This window comes from Bufo gargarizans, chromosome 5 (assembly GCF_014858855.1).
Source record: "Bufo gargarizans isolate SCDJY-AF-19 chromosome 5, ASM1485885v1, whole genome shotgun sequence".
NCBI classification, from domain to species: Eukaryota; Metazoa; Chordata; class Amphibia; order Anura; family Bufonidae; genus Bufo; species Bufo gargarizans.
This window is the reverse complement of record NC_058084.1, coordinates 468,428,366-468,447,333: the sequence shown is the minus strand read 5'-3', so window position 1 is coordinate 468,447,333 and position 18,968 is coordinate 468,428,366. Positions and strand designations below refer to the sequence as shown.

Here is an 18,968-nt window from a genome sequence, read left to right as displayed (position 1 = left end):
AACCCCTCTAGCGCTGGTTTACTATGCATTCTGTATTCAGAATGCTATTATTTTCCCTTATAACCATGTTATAAGGGAAAATAATACAATCTTCAGAACATCAATCCCAAGCCCGAACTTCTATGAAGAAGTTTGGGTACCAAACATGCGCGATTTTTCTCACGCGAGTGCAACGCATGACAATGTTTTGCACTTGTGCAGAAAAAATCGTGCATTTTCCCGCAACGCACCCGGCTCTCAGCCGGGCCAAAAAAATGACGCCCGTGTGAAAGAGGCCTTAGAATATACTCCATGCCCACCCTCCCTAGCTTCTTTGATTCGAAGCAGTCAGGGGGAAAAAAAAAGGGGAGAGACGGCCCTGGACTTCCCAACACTGCGATGAGGATCCAGCATCACCTCCCAGTCATGCTGGGACTGCCCAGGAACACCGGCCCAACAAACAATCCAGGACCCAGGGGGAAATGACCCCAACTTAGCAAGCGGCTTTCAATGTATTTAGTGACGGATCAGTTTTTCCGTTTTGATTTCACACAACTGCATCCTAATGGAACGGATGCATCCTGATGTGCAAGATCCAAACGGATCAGTTTAATTCCAGGATTGAGATCCTCTGCCGGATACTGGAATTAACAAGACAAGTGTAAAAGTACCCTACTTTGCACAAGTTTCTCATCTATGGTATCAGACCACCCACAAACTACTGAAGTAAAATGTACAATTCAGGAACTGCCGCTAGGAAGCATGTAATATGGATGCATATTGAAACAGCCTTCTGCATCTGACCTTAGGGCTTACAAAATGGGGTGTATGGGACCACCCTGTCCCAGTCCAGATCCAGGAACCCACTAACTATATCCTTTCAGTCCAGTATCCCACAAAGCTGCAACCAGCCCGCTGTTCTGAAACTACAACTCCCAGAACCCTCCATTTGCTACTATGGGTGCTGCTAGAACTGCTAAGCAAATATGCATGCTGGGAGTTGTAGTGTCACAGCAGCTGGAGGATGCTGATCCCTGAACTGGACACTGTTGTAAGAAAGTCAACCATGCGGTTATACCACCCCTTCAGGGTAACACACAGGAGAGGTTTTAGGTCATTTATTTTCCTGCAAAAAACAATGCAAAGATACAAAACTGCATAATCTGTACAGGAAGCTGCAAACCTGGAATAGTAACATGACAGACATGAACATGATCTCCTGAGCAAGGGCCGCCAAGTCCAGGCCGCACATGGGTGCAGATGGTAAAAATCAACCACAAACAGGAAAGTCACAATCGGCAAAAAGGAAAGTGGTGGTGGTCATCACTGCTACTTACACTCATGGCAGTAAATTATTGGGCCTCCCTTTGATGTGTCATATGCAAGCACCAACACTGATCGCTACAGTACTGCCATATTTCTACACTATGCGGGTCGAGGGGGTTGCACATGATTAGAAAAACAGGACTTGTCTGCAGGTTGTACGCAGTACTGCAGCTCAACTATTCCTGTCGATTGAGCCGAGCTGCAATACTAGACGAGCAAACATGATTTTCTAAATTCTGTACAAACCCAAGACGACCCAATCCTTTTCTGCAGAAGGAAAACTAAAATCTGAAAGGGGGTTATCCCATATCAACATTTATGGCTTGGATACGCCTTAAGTGTCAGATAGTAGCATTTACCTAAGGGGAGATCCACAGCTATAATCAGAACAGGGGCCCTAAAGTGATGGAGAGCCACATGTTGCCAAAATGGGACAACCCCAAATTTACAACTTAAGGGGTATTCCAGTTATTTTTAACTATTACATCGTAGAGAGACCTGAAATCGATCACAACGACCTGGTACCCGACTGAGCCCTGCCACCAAAACGAATAGAGGGGCTGCTCAGGCACGTGCGCAGCCCCTCCATTAATTTCCATGGGAGTTTTAGAAGTGCCGAATACAACACTCAGCCATCTCTGGAAGTCCTATAGAAACACATGGAGGGGCTGGTCAGGCATGCTCTTGGCTGTTCAATTTATTTCTATGGGAGTGCCAAACAAAGTGCTCTCCCATATCTGGAACTCCTGTGCACATGCCAAACCAGCCATCCCATTCATTTCTGGGGCTCCGTGGGGTACAGTGTTCCCAATCTCATGATAGTGGGGGTCCCAGCAGTAGGACCAATCTAATAGTTGTCCCCTATTCTGAGGATAGCTTTAAATACCCCTTTAATCTACAGCTTGCATTATACTCTGGAGCTACACTCCTAATTCTGCAGGCTTCAGAGCAGAGATCGCCAAGCATTACCTTCATGTTCAATTCCTGCACAGAGATGTGTTAACAGAAGCATCTCAATTGGATCAGCAAGAGCCCAACGTCAGGCTTGCTGACTGTTTCCAACAGCTGCACAATAGCAAATGCAGGAAAAGTGTAAGTAATGCAGGTGACCCCCAATGCAGAATAATTCTACATATAAAAACTGTAGAGATGTTAAGGCAACAGATGCTTTGCCAAAGTGGACGTGACCTGAAAATTAAGTGCAAAAAGTTAAAAAAAGCAATTCTGCCAATTAAGAAAACCCAGTAATTAAAAAAAATAAAAATACCATGACAGGCAGAAGTCAGATGGTGAGCTTACAGGGGTCGCCCAGAAAAGAAGATGGCGCCACACCGGTCCAAAGGCCACATGTGCAATTTCATCTCACCTCCACTGAAGTGAATGAGGCTGAGCTGCAATGCCAGTCTACCCATGGATGGAAGCAGCCATGTTGGTTTGTGGACAACCCCTGTGATAACTCAAGACTGGTGCATTCAGCAATTGTGCAACATATGCCAAAAGAGGAAGGGGCCCGACCATAAGCCCCCCTGTGGCCAAACTCCAGCCACGTTAGGATAAATGTACACAGGACAAGTTTGGAGACAGCAGTCTCTTCTGTCTGGGGTCACACAATGATTACACATGCCGGTAACAAGAATATAAACTTTAGCTTTACCCCCCGTCAATCTTAAAATAAGGGGAAGTAAAAGCTGATGAAATCGACATCTTTGATTCAATGATCACTCAAACCTGAGAAAGGAAGGGTTAAAATTTTGTATAAAAAGCAGTGGCACAAGAGGAGCCGAGCGATAACTCAGTCTGTGTTCACATGGAGGTCTTGCAACCAGAAACCATTACTGCTAGATAAAAACTGATCCTGCGGGATGTTGCGTAAGCTGCAGGATTTCTGACGAGTCGTGGCAGGCTTGGCAAGGTGCAGACAGAATGTCCCAGAGAAAGTGGATTTACAGTCGGCTGCACCAGGCAGTCCCAGGTAAAAAACACTAATCCCCAGCTCTGTGCTTTCCAGAAACACCGAACATTGTCTGCTCCACTCCCCGGGGTCCGCCTGTGTCAAGGATGTTCCCATAGATGGATCCCAGGTGGGGAAAGTCAGTAGAGCGTATTCAGAGCTTCTTGAGACGGCTGTACAGCTCCCTCTTGCTCTTCTCTCCGGCCCAAGTCCGGCTCCTCATGCGACACTTCCGGAGATCATCTTTGAAGTCTTCATGGTGCATGGGACGGTAACCTTCTGGATCACAAAAAGGCTGGGGGGAAAAAAAATTTAAGAAAAATGTAAAAAATTTTTAAATAAATTAGCTTCAGACTACAGCAGTGAAACCTCCCAGCATCCAAAGCTAGGGCACACTATTGACTTTTTTTTAGCGAATGTCTACAGCCTGCTTCCATAAAACAGAAGATTCACAGAACTGCTCCATGCCGTTCCGGTCCTCCGCTGTGTCAGTTTTCTTCCGGTGCTGCATTGGCACGGTCACATGATGCACTACAGCCAGTGATTTGTTTCAGTAGCGACATGCTGCTTCTGGCCACATCACCTGCAGAGTATGTGACCATGCAGCGATACAAGAACACAAGCCTAACACCAACATGGACACAACGGAGGCCCACAATGGCAGGAAGCAGGCAAGTATAACATTTTTATAGAAGTATTCCTGGAGAGCCCCTTTAAGCGCTGGGACTACATATGGGTATCGATACAGCGCGCGCTGTAGTCTAGAGCTGCGTTCACAAGTTTCCAGGTTTAAGTTTTGCTTTCTGCAATGTGTCTATTAAAGGGTTGTACAGAACTCTGCAACACTTGTCCACAGGCTTATGGGGTAAAGCAGCTCAGCTCCACTGAAGTGAATGGGGCTGAAATGCAGCACCAGATGCAGCCTACAGACAGGTTTGTCACTGTTTGTAGAGGAAAACGTCAGAACAAGCCATCAACCCAAACCCTTAAAAAGGAGATCTGCTAAGAGGTTAGATAGGCGGCAGACATGATCACAGGCATTTTCCAAAATCTCTACCAAAAAATAAAAATTTAATAAAAAAAAATAAAATAAAAAGCCCAAGCAACCTGTTCTAACCAGAGTTCACGGCAGCAAAGCATCACGATTATGCCTCACATGTCAGTGATTTCCATCCAAAACCAGGTGCGGTTCCAAACACAGAAGAGGAGCAGATCTTTCCCTTATACCTCATGTCTGGAGGCGACAATCCTGGTTTTGTCTCACAAATCAGCGACGTGTGAACGAGGCTTAACAGTTACCTTGCACTTCTGGAAGAAGTCCTTGTAGCCTCCTGACAAGATGTACAGCTCGGGGTAGTGCAGATGGGGGTATTCGTTCACGTCTCTGTCCTTCTCTCTTAAGAACTTGTACCTATAATGAGATAGCATGTTCAGTTTTAATTTCAACATTGTGCAAGGGGGAACAGGAACACAGAGCCGACTATGCAGACTGTCGCCCAGACTGACACTGTAGCAAACATTAGCAGAGCTGCTGCTGAAGGCTAAATAGATAATCGTTCAGACTGGACACAACTGTGTGAAGTCCTCAGCAGGACTGACCATGTACAGTTTAATGCCAACGAGTGTTCTCTTATTGACAGCAAGCAGAGATCTTGAAAACTGAGGAATTGAAATGTTAAGTCTAGTAGAAAACCGTATTTTTAATAACCGGGACAATCACTCACATTCTGGGTCCGCGCTCCGAGGAGAACTCGCAGTGGAAGATGATAATCACTCGCTTGGACCCTTGGGGTCGGATGGAGGTCTTTAGGAGATGGTTTTCTACCTCTTGCTCCATGTACAGATTGATGGCCCCCTGTAAAGAAAGAGAAGCCATCACCTACATGAGCACCAGGGGAGGGCGGACATCACAAACGTACACAGTAAGTCCTCGTTCACACTGCGTGCAGGTCAGAAAATCTCACTGTAGCTAACGATTTAATATCTAAACTAAAAATGACATGTAACATTCTGACAAGCACCAGTTTCAGGGATTCCACGACTTACATATTGATGACTATCTGACCGCTGGAGGTCCAACTCCCCCACCCATCAGCTGTTTCAGGCAACCACTCCAAACTACAAGCGGACAGAGGGCTCCATGAAATGCGTGGTTCCCAGCACCCATGTACCGCAGCTCAGCTTCCATTCACTTGAATGTACCTGGACAATGCACAGTGGATGGAGCCTCCTGCTCCGGGCTCAGTCCACTCTATAGTTTCCATGAGGCCATAAATATCAAAGTAATGGAAAGCCATTTTAAGTTCTATAGTTAAAAAAAATGCACTGCATAAAATGCATTTTGGGGTCAGGGGGGCATGCAGTTTGGGAGCTACATCACATCTTGCCCCCTGGAGGCCTCACAACACAACAGGTGTATCCAGATCTGCTGACTTGGAGTTGTGCCAGCTAAGTATACTCTTTACTGGGATTTAAGTCTGTGTATCTATACATAATTGTGTGCGGACTCCCTCTATAGTCAGTTTTTTGGCCTTTTGGTCTTTTGTTTTGTGGCCTCCAGATTTAAGATCCGTTTTCTGTTGATATCTATCAGATGTCTGTTGAATACTATGTGTTCGATGGACACTGTTTTTGTCCCCTGATGAACCCCTTTAATGAGAGGAAGGGGGGAAACGCGTCGGGACACGTGATTATTTAAGCGACATCTTTTTCTTATACACTATTACCCGGATATCCATATGGGATAGTGTATAAAGGGCATTTTAAGGATAGACAGTGTAGGTACGGGGACGGAGTGTGCCTACCATCAAGACACATCTCCGGGCTGAGGAGAAGTTCTAAAGGGATATTGTAGGGATTGAGTGTGTCATGGCACGGTTTGCCCTGATGCGTTCCCCCCCTTTCTTCCTCTCATACTAATCTACCTGTCTGATCTTGCTCGTTCGTGTGTTTATTGTACTGTATGTATTTTTGTGTGTTGTGGTACAAGTTGTCCCTCATTCAGGGAATTTTAATTGACCTAAATAAATGTTACATTTTAGGTAGTCGTACTTCAGTGATATGGGCATGCAGTTTACCCCCTTAGGTGCACCCTAATGTAACCAGCGTATGGAGCTGGCTCATGAGGTAGGCAATAGCTGTGTTATGCAGCCAACACCCGCCTGTACCCCAAAATGGTGCCAATGACTACCGACTATAGCCCACCACAAAAAAAAAAAAAAAAAAAAAATCCTTCACAAGCCTCTTTCACATGAGCGTATTTGCAATCTGTATATATGGCCGGGATTTTACGTACCAAATCCGCCGCTAATGGAGAGCCATTCACATAAGCATACAATTTCCGTCAGTATTTGAAATCTGCAGCATGTCCAAGTTTTGTACATATTTGCTTTCAAATTAAAACACAGGGAGGAAAAAAATACGCATGTAAATCCTGAAATCAATACCGAGGACAATACTGACGATATTTCAGGAACCCGTGGACAAACCAGAGCCAGACTAACGAAGATTTCAATACGCTCGTGTGAACGAGGCCAGTTATGTCCAAGAAAAAAAAAATAAGCACAGGGAGAAACAAACCATGCCGCCAAAATCTGCTGAATCCTGAAACCGTTACAAAAAACTAAATCTAAGAGGCCTGAAGCACACAAGCCCTGCACCATTAAGAATGGAGACACTTACCCTGATGTGCCCCCCGTCGTATTCGTAGGGGTACCTGCAGTCAATGATCACACAGCGCTCAATAAGAGAATCAAACTGCCCGTTCAGGATCAGCGCCATCTGCAGGAGAGAGACAGGATCAGCACGGGAGCCACCCATGACACCGGCAGTCACTACACAAAGAACTCACCATCTCCGGGGTGATGTATTTCAGCTCCTGATGTTTACCGCTAACAGTTGGAAATAAAAAGGCCTAAAAATAAAAAATAAAGTAAGAAGTCATGCATCTCTCCATAAACTGCTCAGTGCAAGCTAGGAGATGGCAGCTACTGGTCTACAGAAATACTGAAAGCAGCTACACCTCCCCCACTAAACATGGATAGCGCTATAAATCTAAATGCCTTCCAACAGTACAGTGCGAACAAAGGGGTTTGAGGAGTTATCAAATTCACCGGAGGAGGTTTGAAAGGTTACAGAGAAAAGGGGCTACTCCGGTACCTACATATTCCATAGGGTCAGTGGGGGGTCCATAGCCCACTGTTTTGTTTTGGGCAGCCACCAGAAACTACAGTGTAATAGGGCTGCAGTAAATGATTAAGTAATATAGTATTTTATCAATCATCAAGTAATCTAAGAAAAGACTTCTTAAACGTATTGCTTTAGAAAAAAAATTCACCCTTTCACAGTGCCTCGTATGCCAACCACCATGTGCCCCACTCCCATCAAATCAGCAGCAGCCCTGTCCCCCAGTGGCCCCATTATGGCACTGCCATCAGCCCCTCCATCCAGATTGCTATGATGTCCCCCAGATCAGCCCCTCCATGTGCCAAATCACAGGTGCCACCATTTCCCCGCCCCATCTGCTAGCTTTACACTTGCCTTTCAGTGCATAGTGTGCCGACACATTAAGTCGGCAGGAGACGCGTCTTCATCCCAGCATGCACTGGGGACCTGACTTCACACCCCGTCGACGATGCGTGAACACAAGGCCCTGCAGCGCGGTGCCAACGGGAGGCCACAGAGCGGTGAGTGAGAAGCTTCATTTCACTCACGCTCCGTGGTCATGCGATTTAAACAAATCCTCGATGCACAAAAACTGCAGCGAGGATTTATTTGCCTCGATTCAGCCCTACAGTGGATGGAGCTGGCAGCATTTGGTCCGCTGTGTAGTGGCTGCGCCGGGGTATGCAGCTCAGCTGCCATCCAACTACACAGTGGACAGTAGCCATATCAATGCATCGCACCCATACACATTCACTATGCGACTAACCCGTCACTTTGCTCCTTTTTACCTTTGAGAAGTCTCCGATAAGATCTCTTTGGTCGCTGTCGAATATACTTTCAATAGTTTCCTTAGAGAAGGACTTGGACCGCATCAGACACAAACCCTGAAAGACAGAGGTGGTCAGTCACCCCGGTCACCTGCAGGGGACAGCCTATATCCCACCACCCTCCGGACACTCACCTTTTCAGGTTCATGCTCTTCCGTCACCTCAAACATGCTGCGGCGCCTCTTGATCTTCTCTGGCATGTCTCCGTGCGGGAGCTCCGGCCGCTTTGTCGCAGCCCTGGCCACGGGAGTATGTGAGGGAGAACCAGTTTCATGACTCTGGAGGAGTGGAGAGAGGAGTATTAGATGGATTTCCAGGATCCGTATATATGGGACTAGAAATGGGGCCTCTACTTACAACCTGTGGGCGGCTCAAAACCAAGGGAGCGGTCCAGAGACTGGCAACGCCACACGGAACCTCAGCGTCGCTCTGGAAGACAGAAGGTTAAGAGGTCAGTTGCATGTCTGGTCAAAACTGGTGAAATTCAAGAGGTCGCACAGAAATAAAAATGGCTGCTATTTTCCTAAATCAGCCGCACACCTGCCCCCTCTGGGTTGTGTGTGGTATTACAGGTCACTCCAATGGAGCCGATCTGCATTACAAGACCACTCATGGAAGGTGTTGTATTGTTTCTGGTGGGAAGCAGCCATCTTTTTCTAATTCTGGATATCCTCTTATAATCCTAACTCTGTGGCAAGTACAGGACACATACTACATCTGTCAGCAGCCACTGCAGGGTGGGGAGCATTATGCCACAGCAGCCATGAGCAGCTTCTGTCCGAACCTTACCTCCTCATCCTCTCCATCCAACATGTCCAGGAAGCCATCGTCACTGCTCTCTGTTGTAGTGGACGTGCAAGACGACCTCCTCACCAAGACAAGATCATGACTTCTGGATTCAGTGTCCGTCCCAGGAGAAGAGAACTAAGAAGAAAACACAAGCCGTCAACCTCCAGCCAATCCCATGTAAGGTGCCCGATTACATGGATGATCTACTACCGATAGGCAACAGAGAGGCGGCCACCCAACTCCCATCCTTCCTAAACCACAATACCTTCAGCCTCATTCACAGCCAACTACTTAAGCCCATCCACTAAAACTCTCGAACTGGTACTATCTGCAAAAATCAAATCCAACCACTCTTTAGGGCTCATTCACATGAACGTTTGAAGCCCGTTGCCGTATTGTGGATCTGCAATACACGGGCACCGTTCCGTGGCCATTTTGCATCACGGATGCGGACCCATTAATTGCAAGGGTCCGCAAATCCAGAGATGCAGAACGGAACACTACAGAGTGCTTTCTGGGGTTCCATGCTTTCCGCTACGCAAAAATCTAGAACTTGTTTTTTTGCAGGACGGAAGGATTGCGGACCTATTAAATGAATGGGTCTGCGATCCCTATGCACCTGCCTCACGGACGGTGCCCGTGCATTATGGACCACAGCACAGGCGTCACAAGAATCCGCAGAAATGGTACCAATACTGAAGATTTTGAAGCCCAGACTCAGATCCTGGAAGCCTCATTGCACAACAAAGGCTACCCAAGAAAGAAAAAGTATTACAAGCAGCCTTCACAAGGGTAAAAGAACTCACCCAGAAAGAATGTTTAATTACTCTGAAATCAAGGCTCCAAATCTACATTTATAACCAAGTATAATAATATCAAACATAATATCCTACGAGGTCCATCTTAGGCTTAATTCACACGTCTGTGGAACACAGTCCGTGAGATACCGGACTGGCATCCTGCTTAGTGCAACACCGCTACCTCAAACAGCTGATCGGCGGGGGTCCCGGGTGTCGGACCTCCGCTAATTAGATGCTGGTGATCTATCCAGAGGATAGATCAGATCTGTTTTTTTAAAAAAATCTGCAGAATCCCTTTAATACAAAGGCCTACATAACATTAAGGGGTTTCCATTTATGCACTGAAACCATAACCAGTATTCTAGAACTGTCGTCCATGCATAAATAGCAAATTTTGATCATTTTAAATTTAGCTGACATCATATACTAAACATAAGATCACTGCCACCAGTTTTTGCCGGTATAGATGCAAACAGTAGACTCCTTATTACAGTCATTGCTCCAACAACTAAAGCTGGGGACACTGTTACACTCAGCGGAAATGGAGTTTAGGGGGCTACTTGGTACATGAGAGCTTCCCCTCTGCAAAGGTCTCAGATTGGATGCTAATGCCATGTAGGCTTAGGGTGGCACAGAGCTCTGCAGGGTCAGGTTGGCACAGTATGAGGCTATGTAGGCTTAGGGTGGCACAGAGCTCTGCAGGGTCAGGTTGGCACAGTATGAGGCTATGTAGGCTTAGGGTGGCACAGAGCTCTGCAGGGTCAGGTTGGCACAGTATGAGGCTATGTAGATTTAGGGTGGCACAGAGCTCTGCAGGGTTAGGTTAGCACAGTATGAGGCCATGTAGGCTTAGGCTACTTTCACACTCGCAGCAGAGGAATCTAGCAGGCAGTTCGGTTGCTGGAACTGCCTGCCGGATACATCTTAAAATGTATGCCAACTGATTGCATTTGAAGACTAATCAGTATCCCGTTTTGATTTTTCACAGACCAGAAGGACGTATCTGGCACTAATACATTCCTATGGGGAAAAAAATGCCGAATCCGGCATTCAGTTTTTTTTGGCCGGAGATGAAACCGGAGCTGCTGCAGTTTTATCTTTTGCCTGATCAGTCAAAAGGACTGAACTGATTACTCTCCATTCAGAACGCATGGGGATAAAACTGATCAGTTTTTTTCCGGTATTGAGCCCCTAGGACTGAACTCTATGCCAGAAAAGAAAAATGCAAGTGTGAAAGTACCCTTAGGGTGGCACAGACAGAACTATGCAGGGTCTGGGTGGTAGGCTTAGGATAGCACAGTGTGATAATGTACTGTATGTAGTGCACATAAAGGGATGTAGTGTGAACTGTATATACTGTTAGTGTACACAGTATATAGTGCACATAGTTTTAGTGGACGGTATATAGTGGGACAGTGATTCTTTTCCTTGGCCACTACTGTCTGTGAACCCGACCCTACCCCTCATGCAGCCTCCTGTTCTCCCCCATCTCCAGGATTAGCATTAGCAATGAGAGTAGGGGGCATCTGTAAGTCAGTCATGCTGTGACATCTGTGTATCAGCCAGGGGGGCTTGTGCTGGGCCCCGCACCGGGTACACAGGCACATCGCAGGGTGCTGCATCTATAAGCTGCTCCTCCTTTATTTTTCTGGCTACAGGACAATAGAATGACCTGCCCTGAGGGTCTCCCCCTGTGTCCTCACTGACTTGCAGCTGGCGGTCAGACCCAAGTCTGAGGTTGGTGTTGCTTGCTGCTGGTCTCCTGTTGGAGTGTCTAGCGCTGAGACCCTCGCTGATGTCTATAAGCAGTAGTCTGAAGCGCTCAGCCACTTATCCTCACTGCTGAGCGTGGTAGTGAAGACGGTCCCCTAGACCTTCTATTGAGGCCGTCTTCACTACCGCACTCAGCAGGGAGGAGAGACAGCGCTCATATGGAAAAACCAAGGTGCTCAGATCTGGGACCCTACAGAGCAAGGCCACTTACCCCGCCAGTGACAACCACGCACCTCCTTTCTCACTTCAGAGCGGTGTGCTATAGGCTCTGGCAGCTGACTCAAACTGACCAATCACAAAGTTCCTTACTGTAAGGAGCTTTGTGATTGGTTGTTTCAGGCAGCTCACTGCACTGCTGAATGGCAGGGAAAAGTCTAAGGCGTATTAGTACAGACATCTATGACGCTTGTACAGGCGTTATTGCAACCTCTTCATGTACCGATGCAAGTTTTTATGCATGTGTACATTTACAGTCATATCTATACGCTCCCAATATCCAAATCCCAGTCCACAATCCCCAGTTCATATCCATACTTTACAACCACTGGCTTCATGATTCACCATTAGGCACACGTGCAGGCTAAGTTGGCTGTCAGCTTGCACGTGTCCCCTTGCATTCAGCCCACCAATCCCTATTGTGCTGCAAACACTTTCCTACTCGCTCAATACACCTAAATATTAATAAACTGTGGGTCCATGCTCCACATACAGTCAGACACGGCTAGATTTACCGTCAGCACACGCGTGGTCCATCCCCTTGCAACCCTAAGTGTCATTCAAGCAGAGACAACGCCCTTCTAAACTTGGCATGCTCTCTCTGCATGCCACGATGCTTCACACGCCTGGAGAGGAGGATTTATTCTTCCTTTTACACCCACGCACCACCCTCATAACTGCAAGGTAATAACACCTGTATCCCATCTGTCTTCCTCACCTCCAGCACAGCCGGCTTTCTGACATTCCAATCTAATTGTAACCCGGATGATTTGATCCGAGTGACAGGGAGATGCGGCGGTGGCCGTGTAGGGATCCAGAGCAACTCAGGTGCATATTATAGGGATTGGATAACCCGTTCAACCATTGCTAGAACAGACTCCTAAGCACTGAGCCACATAACATACTATTCAAAACACACCACCAGTGATTTTACCTGCACATTCCTGCTACAAGCAGAATCAATGGCTTTTAATCATGGCGTTCTAACATTTTGTCCTTCTGTTCCTGTATCTAAAACGTGTTACCAGCATCATGTTTTAGTATCCAAATATTTGCCATTGTTTTACTCCATTGTCAGTACCCTGTCCATTTACGCTATTATATACAAATATGCACTATGCATTATTTTTTAACGGTCTACAAAATAAAATGTAGGTGCCCTTTATACCCAGTACCAGTGTTATACTGACAATTGTATATCCCTCTATTGACAGTTTATGCACAACATAAATGTGAGCACAATCACATGTCTATAAACAGGCCTACCATCCTGTGAACACCTCCCCTTGTGTTCACCACAACTTGCTGATTATAAGAAGCGCCGCCTATCACGTACCATGCATGCCGGAGCGGACTTCTGTCTCTGCACAAGCGCTTCCTTGCCCTCTCCCTGGCATCGGGGTCGTGTGAAACTTCTGAAACTTGGCCTGGCTGGGATCTTGAATTGGAAGGGTTCCTGAAAGCAAGTAAAATGCATGATCACATACTGTAGAAACCGCAGGAAGCACTGGTCCAAAGCAGCAAGATCAAGTCACCAGGAAACCTGCACTATTTAGAGGCTGATAAATCCCTCACTAGTCAAGGGTAGGTTACAGTGCATCATTAGGAAACAGAACCCAGGCCAGATCCAGCAGAACTAGAGTTTTTAGGCTACTTTCACACTTGCGGCAGAGGATTCTGGCATGCAGTTCTGTTGCCGGAGCTGCCTGCCGATTCCGTCAAAACGTATGCAAACTGATGGCATGTGTCAGCCGGATCAGTCTCTGGCATTTATTTTTCACATTTTTTGCGGTCTGAGCATGCGCAGACCACAATGCCGAATCAGATTTGCCAGAACACTCGGGGCCAGATACAGCATTAATGCATGTCAATGGGAGAAAATAAAAAATCCAGCATGTGTTCCAGAATTTTGGACAGAGATAAAACCGTAGCATGCTGCAGTATTTTCAGGACTGAAAAGTCAAAGACTGAACTGAAGACATCCTGAACGGATTGCTCTCCATTCAGAATGCATGGGGATAAAACTGATCAGTTATTTTCCGGTATTGAGCCCCTAGGACGGAACTAAATGCCAGAAAAGAATAACGCTAGTGTGAACATACCCTTAGAATGTGAAGAATGCTGTCATTCACTGACTGTAAGCAGAGATGTTAACATTGAGGTGAAAATTAAAAACGAAGTTTAAGAAAGTTAAACACTATTGTTTTGCATAACTTACATTTTCTTTGTTCTCGTCATCTCCAAATAGTTCACAACTCAGGGAATCGGAGAGATTTCTCTTGAAGGCAGGGCTGGAACCAAGGTTTTGCTGGACCAAAAAATAAATTAAAAGTTAAAATGTATAAAGAGAGAAACAACCCTCAGGAATCCTGATACTCTGCAATATTTGCCAGGGCAGAGCCGACTAGGAGAGCTCCTGTGCTGCCAGCCCAAGGTTCAGTGACCGCCAGCTGTGTTGAAATTGTAACTCCCAGAATACTCCACTTCTACAGAAGGTCCAAGAACGGTCAAACAAGTGTGTACGATGGGAGTCGTAGTTCCACCACAGCTGGAGTGCTTGAGGTTACAGAACCCTGTGCTAGACTACAGGGGCCACAACAGAAAATAGAGTTCTGCACAAAGACTGAACCACTTACCGGCAGGGACCGCCTCCTCCCCACGGGTATCTTTGCACTGAAATAAAAAGTGAAAGTTAGAGTTTTGCACAAAAAAAAAAAAAAAAAAGCTAAAAATACGGATGACGTCTTTGTGCATTCCATATAATGCAAAACAGATGGCCCCCTAATAGAACAGTCCTATCCTTGTCTAATGCAGACAATGGGACATTTTTTGCAGAACGGACATATGGAAATGTAATGCACCAGGAGCAACTTTTTTTTTTGCAGACCCATTGAAACTAAAATTATTCCACATACGGTCTGCAAAACACACTGAACGGACATGGAGGAAAGAAAACCCGCATGTGCATGAGCCCTTGTAGTGGCTACGACTATAGCAGCACCGGCGGCAGGAATCTTACTTTGGGTTTCGGCTGGAGTCATGCAGCGCCTTTTCAAACCTGAAACCAGAGAGAAATAGCGTCAGTCACAATGGGAGTAGACCACGTATGGATAGATATCTGCTGGTTCTAAAGCCCGGACCCCACAGAGTCAGCATGTACAGGCCTCATGGTCAGAGATAAGACCACAGGGAGCACAAGGTCAGCCGCGCTAGCGGTTAAACTCCTCTAGCAGCAGGGGTGCAGACTGCTGGAGCTGGAATTCTAAATATGTGCAATACTAGGCCCGGCTTAGGAGCAGACAGTCCCAGCCTCAGGGGGTCACGTGTGAAAACAGCATGAGCTGCTCCAGAATAATAGACTGCTGAAGCCAGCGACTGCCATAGCGGTCACAGGACAGCAGTGCAGGAATGTGGACAGGTGAGGTTTTTTTTTTTTCCTCCAGTGACTATAGGTAACTGGGGGGGGGGGGGGTCTGCTCCTAGGCTGCACATGCTTAATGGGGTTATTAGGACTAGCAAAGATGGCTGCTCTCTATTACAGAAAAAAAAAAAAAGCACTTCCGCCTCGATCACTTCAGTGAAGCTGTGCTGCAGTACCAGGCTCGCCCCATGGACCGGTGAATGTCCGTTTTTTGGAATAAAGCTGCCATGTTTTTGCTAATCCTGCAAAACCCGTTTAACCTTTAGGAACATCAGTCACTTAGAAGTTCCTCTAAAGGAGGCAATTTGCAACTTTAGAAGCCCAGACTCTGCAGCTTCACACCACCCTGGACCTCTGCACCGCTGTCACATTACCATACCCTCATAAATGCATTCACAGGGTTGCATGTGGCTACAGGAACGATCAAGGTCACGTGACCCCATGCAGCCAATTTTATGTGGCGGGAAGGGGGGGGGGGGGGGGGTTGGAGCACTTACGTCTCTTCCAGGTTCTTAAAGTTCAATACTCTGGGTGATTCAAGACCAAGGCCTAAAAAAATAATATATATTCAGTTAACACGGCTGCCACAGTAACCTGACATAGCATGCATCAGTCTGCAGCAGGGCAACAGTCCCTGCTACAGCGGCCGCACTGGTCAGCACCCGGCTTTCCGAGATGAAGTCCCCGACCAGTCTTAGAAAAATTTTACATTACACTTAGTGGTCACTGGTTTTATTTAAGCTTGAGACCACCTGACCCCCTTGGACAGGACAAGCACAGATCGACCTGGATCAGGCTAAGGGTCCATTCACCCGTCCGCAACTCTGTTCCGCAAAAGACACACGGATGTGTGAATGGACCCCAAGGCATGTGGTGAAGGAGGGGAGCGCAGCTGCCATGAACTGGTGCTTTATTTTACCCAGAAGGTAAAGGCCAAAGACAAGCAGTGTCTTGGAAGGGTCACCACATCGGACCCATGACCAGAATGCGTAATGCCCCAGGCAGTATAAGGGCTCATGCATAAACGCATTTTCTTTCCGCATCCGTTTTTTTTTTAACAAAAAAAAAGAAAAAGAAAAAAAAAAGGGGGGGGGGGGGGGGGGGGGCGCCTGTTACAATCTGTTTCCGGATTTCTGTTCCGCAAAACAGAACCTGTCCTATTATTGTCTGCATTAAAAGCAAGGATAGGACCGTTCTATTAGGGGCCATCGGCTCCGTTCAGCAAAATACGGAATGCACAGACAACATCCATATCCGTTTTGCTTTAGGGCTTGTGTACATAGTCGTGTACACAAGTCCTAAAGCACAATTATGGAAGCAGTTAGCAGTCGCAGCCACTATCCAATGGACAGCCCTGTGCTCTGTAAGCTGCGGGCAGGCAGTGGGGCCCGTGGGATGTCCAGCGAGTACAGCAGCTTCCCCAAACGGCTGGTCAGTGGAGGTGTCCGAGTCAGATCCCTGCCTATGACCTGAGACAACAGTATGCAAGTCCTGGACAACCCCTTAAAGCGATTCTGGTTCCTGTCCAAGGGAGGAGTCTCTCCGAGGATACAGTCACAGGGCAAAGATTACCGGTAGGGATGAGCGAAGCGACTTCGGACAATTCGCATAAAACTTGTTCCAATACTGTACAGAGCTCCACACAGTACTAAGAATGTATTGGCTCCGATGAGCCCAAGTTATAGGTTTGTGAAGTCCCGTGAGACTTAAGGTAATAACTTCATAAATTAGAACAAAGTTTTATCTGAATCAACTTCGGATGTTTTACACCAAGTAGATTTGCTCATCCCTAATAACCGATACCCTGGGAGTAAACGGTCCTGTGGGATGTGACCCCCAAATACTGTGACGACATCACCAGAACCTTATCTACAGTCACCAGCAGGGACTGGAACCCCGCAGTCAGCGTTCTAATATCAGCCAGTACTGGAGTCATCATGAGGGCTGGGAGGTCTGTGCTTCCCGTCACCGAGACCCTACAGGCAGCTTCTCCCCGGCTGATAGAAGAGAGCAACGCTGCACCTGGAAGGATCCTCAAAAGGGGTAGCAAGACACACCCCCCCCCCCTTCCCAAAGTCATACAGTAAGTGCAGCACTGCTTACCTGCATCCATGGACTCAGAGGAATCAGATCTTTGCAGAGACAAGCGGTCACAGAGCTTCCTCTTTGGGGTCTCACACTGACTAAAAGATAAAGTACAGATCAGACAATATTCACAGGCAGAACAGTGAGTGCAGCTCTGGAGTATAATACAGGATGTAACTCAGGATATGTAATGTATGTACCCAGTGACTGCACCAGCAGGATAGCGAGTGCAGCTCTGGAGTGTAAGGCGGGATAAGTGATGCATGTACAGGATAGTGGGTGCAGCTCTGGAGTGTAAGGCGGGATAAGTGATGCATGTACAGGATAGTGAGTGCAGCTCTGGAGTGTAAGGCGGGATAAGTGATGCATGTACAGGATAGTGAGTGCAGCTCTGGAGTGTAAGGCGGGATAAGTGATGCATGTACAGGATAGTGAGTGCAGCTCTGGAGTGTAAGGCGGGATAAGTGATGCATGTACAGGATAGTGAGTGCAGCTCTGGAGTGTAAGGCGGGATAAGTGATGCATGTACAGGATAGTGAGTGCAGCTCTGGAGTGTAAGGCGGGATAAGTGATGCATGTACAGGATAGTGAGTGCAGCTCTGGAGTGTAAGGCGGGATAAGTGATGCATGTACAGGATAGTGAGTGCAGCTCTGGAGTGTAAGGCGGGATAAGTGATGCATGTACAGGATAGTGAGTGCAGCTCTGGAGTATAAGGCGGGATAAGTGATGCATGTACAGAATAGTGAGTGCAGCTCTGGAGTATAAGGCGGGATAAGTGATGCATGTACAGAATAGTGAGTGCAGCTCTTGCAGACAGTTACAGAAGGATCACACTCCAGGTGGGTGCACCAGTGGTAACTTACCTGCCCAGTACTGCCAGCTGGTCCATGTTGAGGGCGAGGTTGGTGACTGGAGACAGGGCCGAGGCGGTATCTGCTTCACAGGAGAACAAGGCCTTGACCACGGGTAACCCGGAGAGGCGGCCGTGTCCCCTGACGTGAGCTGGGGCCGAGCGGTACATGTCCATCCTGACACCGAAGACTATGCGGCCGGGCACAATTACTGCAAAACAAAGTATCCAGAGATCAGGGCGCCGCAGGGTCAGAGGTAAATGCTACGGATCACAGACAGGCGGGCAGCGCAACAGGGGAATAAATATTTAGTTTCATGTCCAAATAAACGACTATTCCGTCACGCGGCCGGGCTCGGCGGAGAACACAGGGAGGGGTTATCGGCGACACACGGACATACCGTACCTTTTAGTGGCGCTCACTGTAACCTGCGCGACCTCCCTTGGACGCAGGACTCAGCGGACACCCTCACGGCCGGACATACGATGACTCTACCGGGCTCGGCCCTCAGCTCCTTCTTAACCCCAGCTGACCACCATCTCCACCACCCAGCCCGCCTTGGATTTGGCGCCATAAACCCGTAGCCAATCAGAGCTCAGAATGACAAACCGGCCAGCCAATCAACTGCTTGGACAAAGGACGTCCCATTTGCGCAGTCTTCTCGGTGGCGCCAATCGTTAAAGTCACGGATTGGTCCATGACAGACGTGCTCGTAAGTGACAGCTAAAGTAACCAATAGGAGCATAGAGCGTGTGCCACGTGACCGATGAATGACAGAAATCCCG

General features: G+C 47.4%; 1 protein-coding gene across 1 annotated transcript; it reads right to left on the bottom strand.

The window, feature by feature from the left end:
* Positions 1–1,081: 1,081 nt before the first annotated feature.
* Positions 1,082–18,733, bottom strand: CDC25A (cell division cycle 25A). Its single transcript, XM_044293371.1, has 17 exons — positions 18,589–18,733; positions 18,196–18,394; positions 17,350–17,429; positions 15,744–15,795; positions 14,845–14,883; positions 14,462–14,498; positions 14,044–14,133; positions 13,162–13,281; positions 9,037–9,171; positions 8,605–8,676; positions 8,382–8,525; positions 8,209–8,304; positions 7,107–7,169; positions 6,938–7,036; positions 4,981–5,111; positions 4,556–4,667; positions 1,082–3,551 (listed from the first exon to the last, which is right to left on the bottom strand). The coding sequence occupies exons 2-17, from the start codon at positions 18,357–18,359 to the stop codon at positions 3,411–3,413; spliced, it is 1,575 nt and encodes a 524-aa protein (XP_044149306.1). The 5' UTR covers positions 18,360–18,394; positions 18,589–18,733; the 3' UTR covers positions 1,082–3,410.
* Between the last annotated feature and the right edge of the window lie 235 nt (positions 18,734–18,968).

Excerpts from the sequence above, each read along its gene's own strand:
- CDC25A (XM_044293371.1), bottom strand. The coding sequence starts at position 18,359 with ATGGACATGTACCGCTCGGCCCCAGCTCACGTCAGGGGACACGGCCGC. Across the intron at positions 14,499-14,844 it reads GACTCCAGCCGAAACCCAAA|TGCAAAGATACCCGTGGGGA; the intron begins GTAAGATTCCTG and ends TTTTTATTTCAG. Across the intron at positions 3,552-4,555 it reads ACTTCTTCCAGAAGTGCAAG|CCTTTTTGTGATCCAGAAGG; the intron begins GTAACTGTTAAG and ends TTTTCCCCCCAG.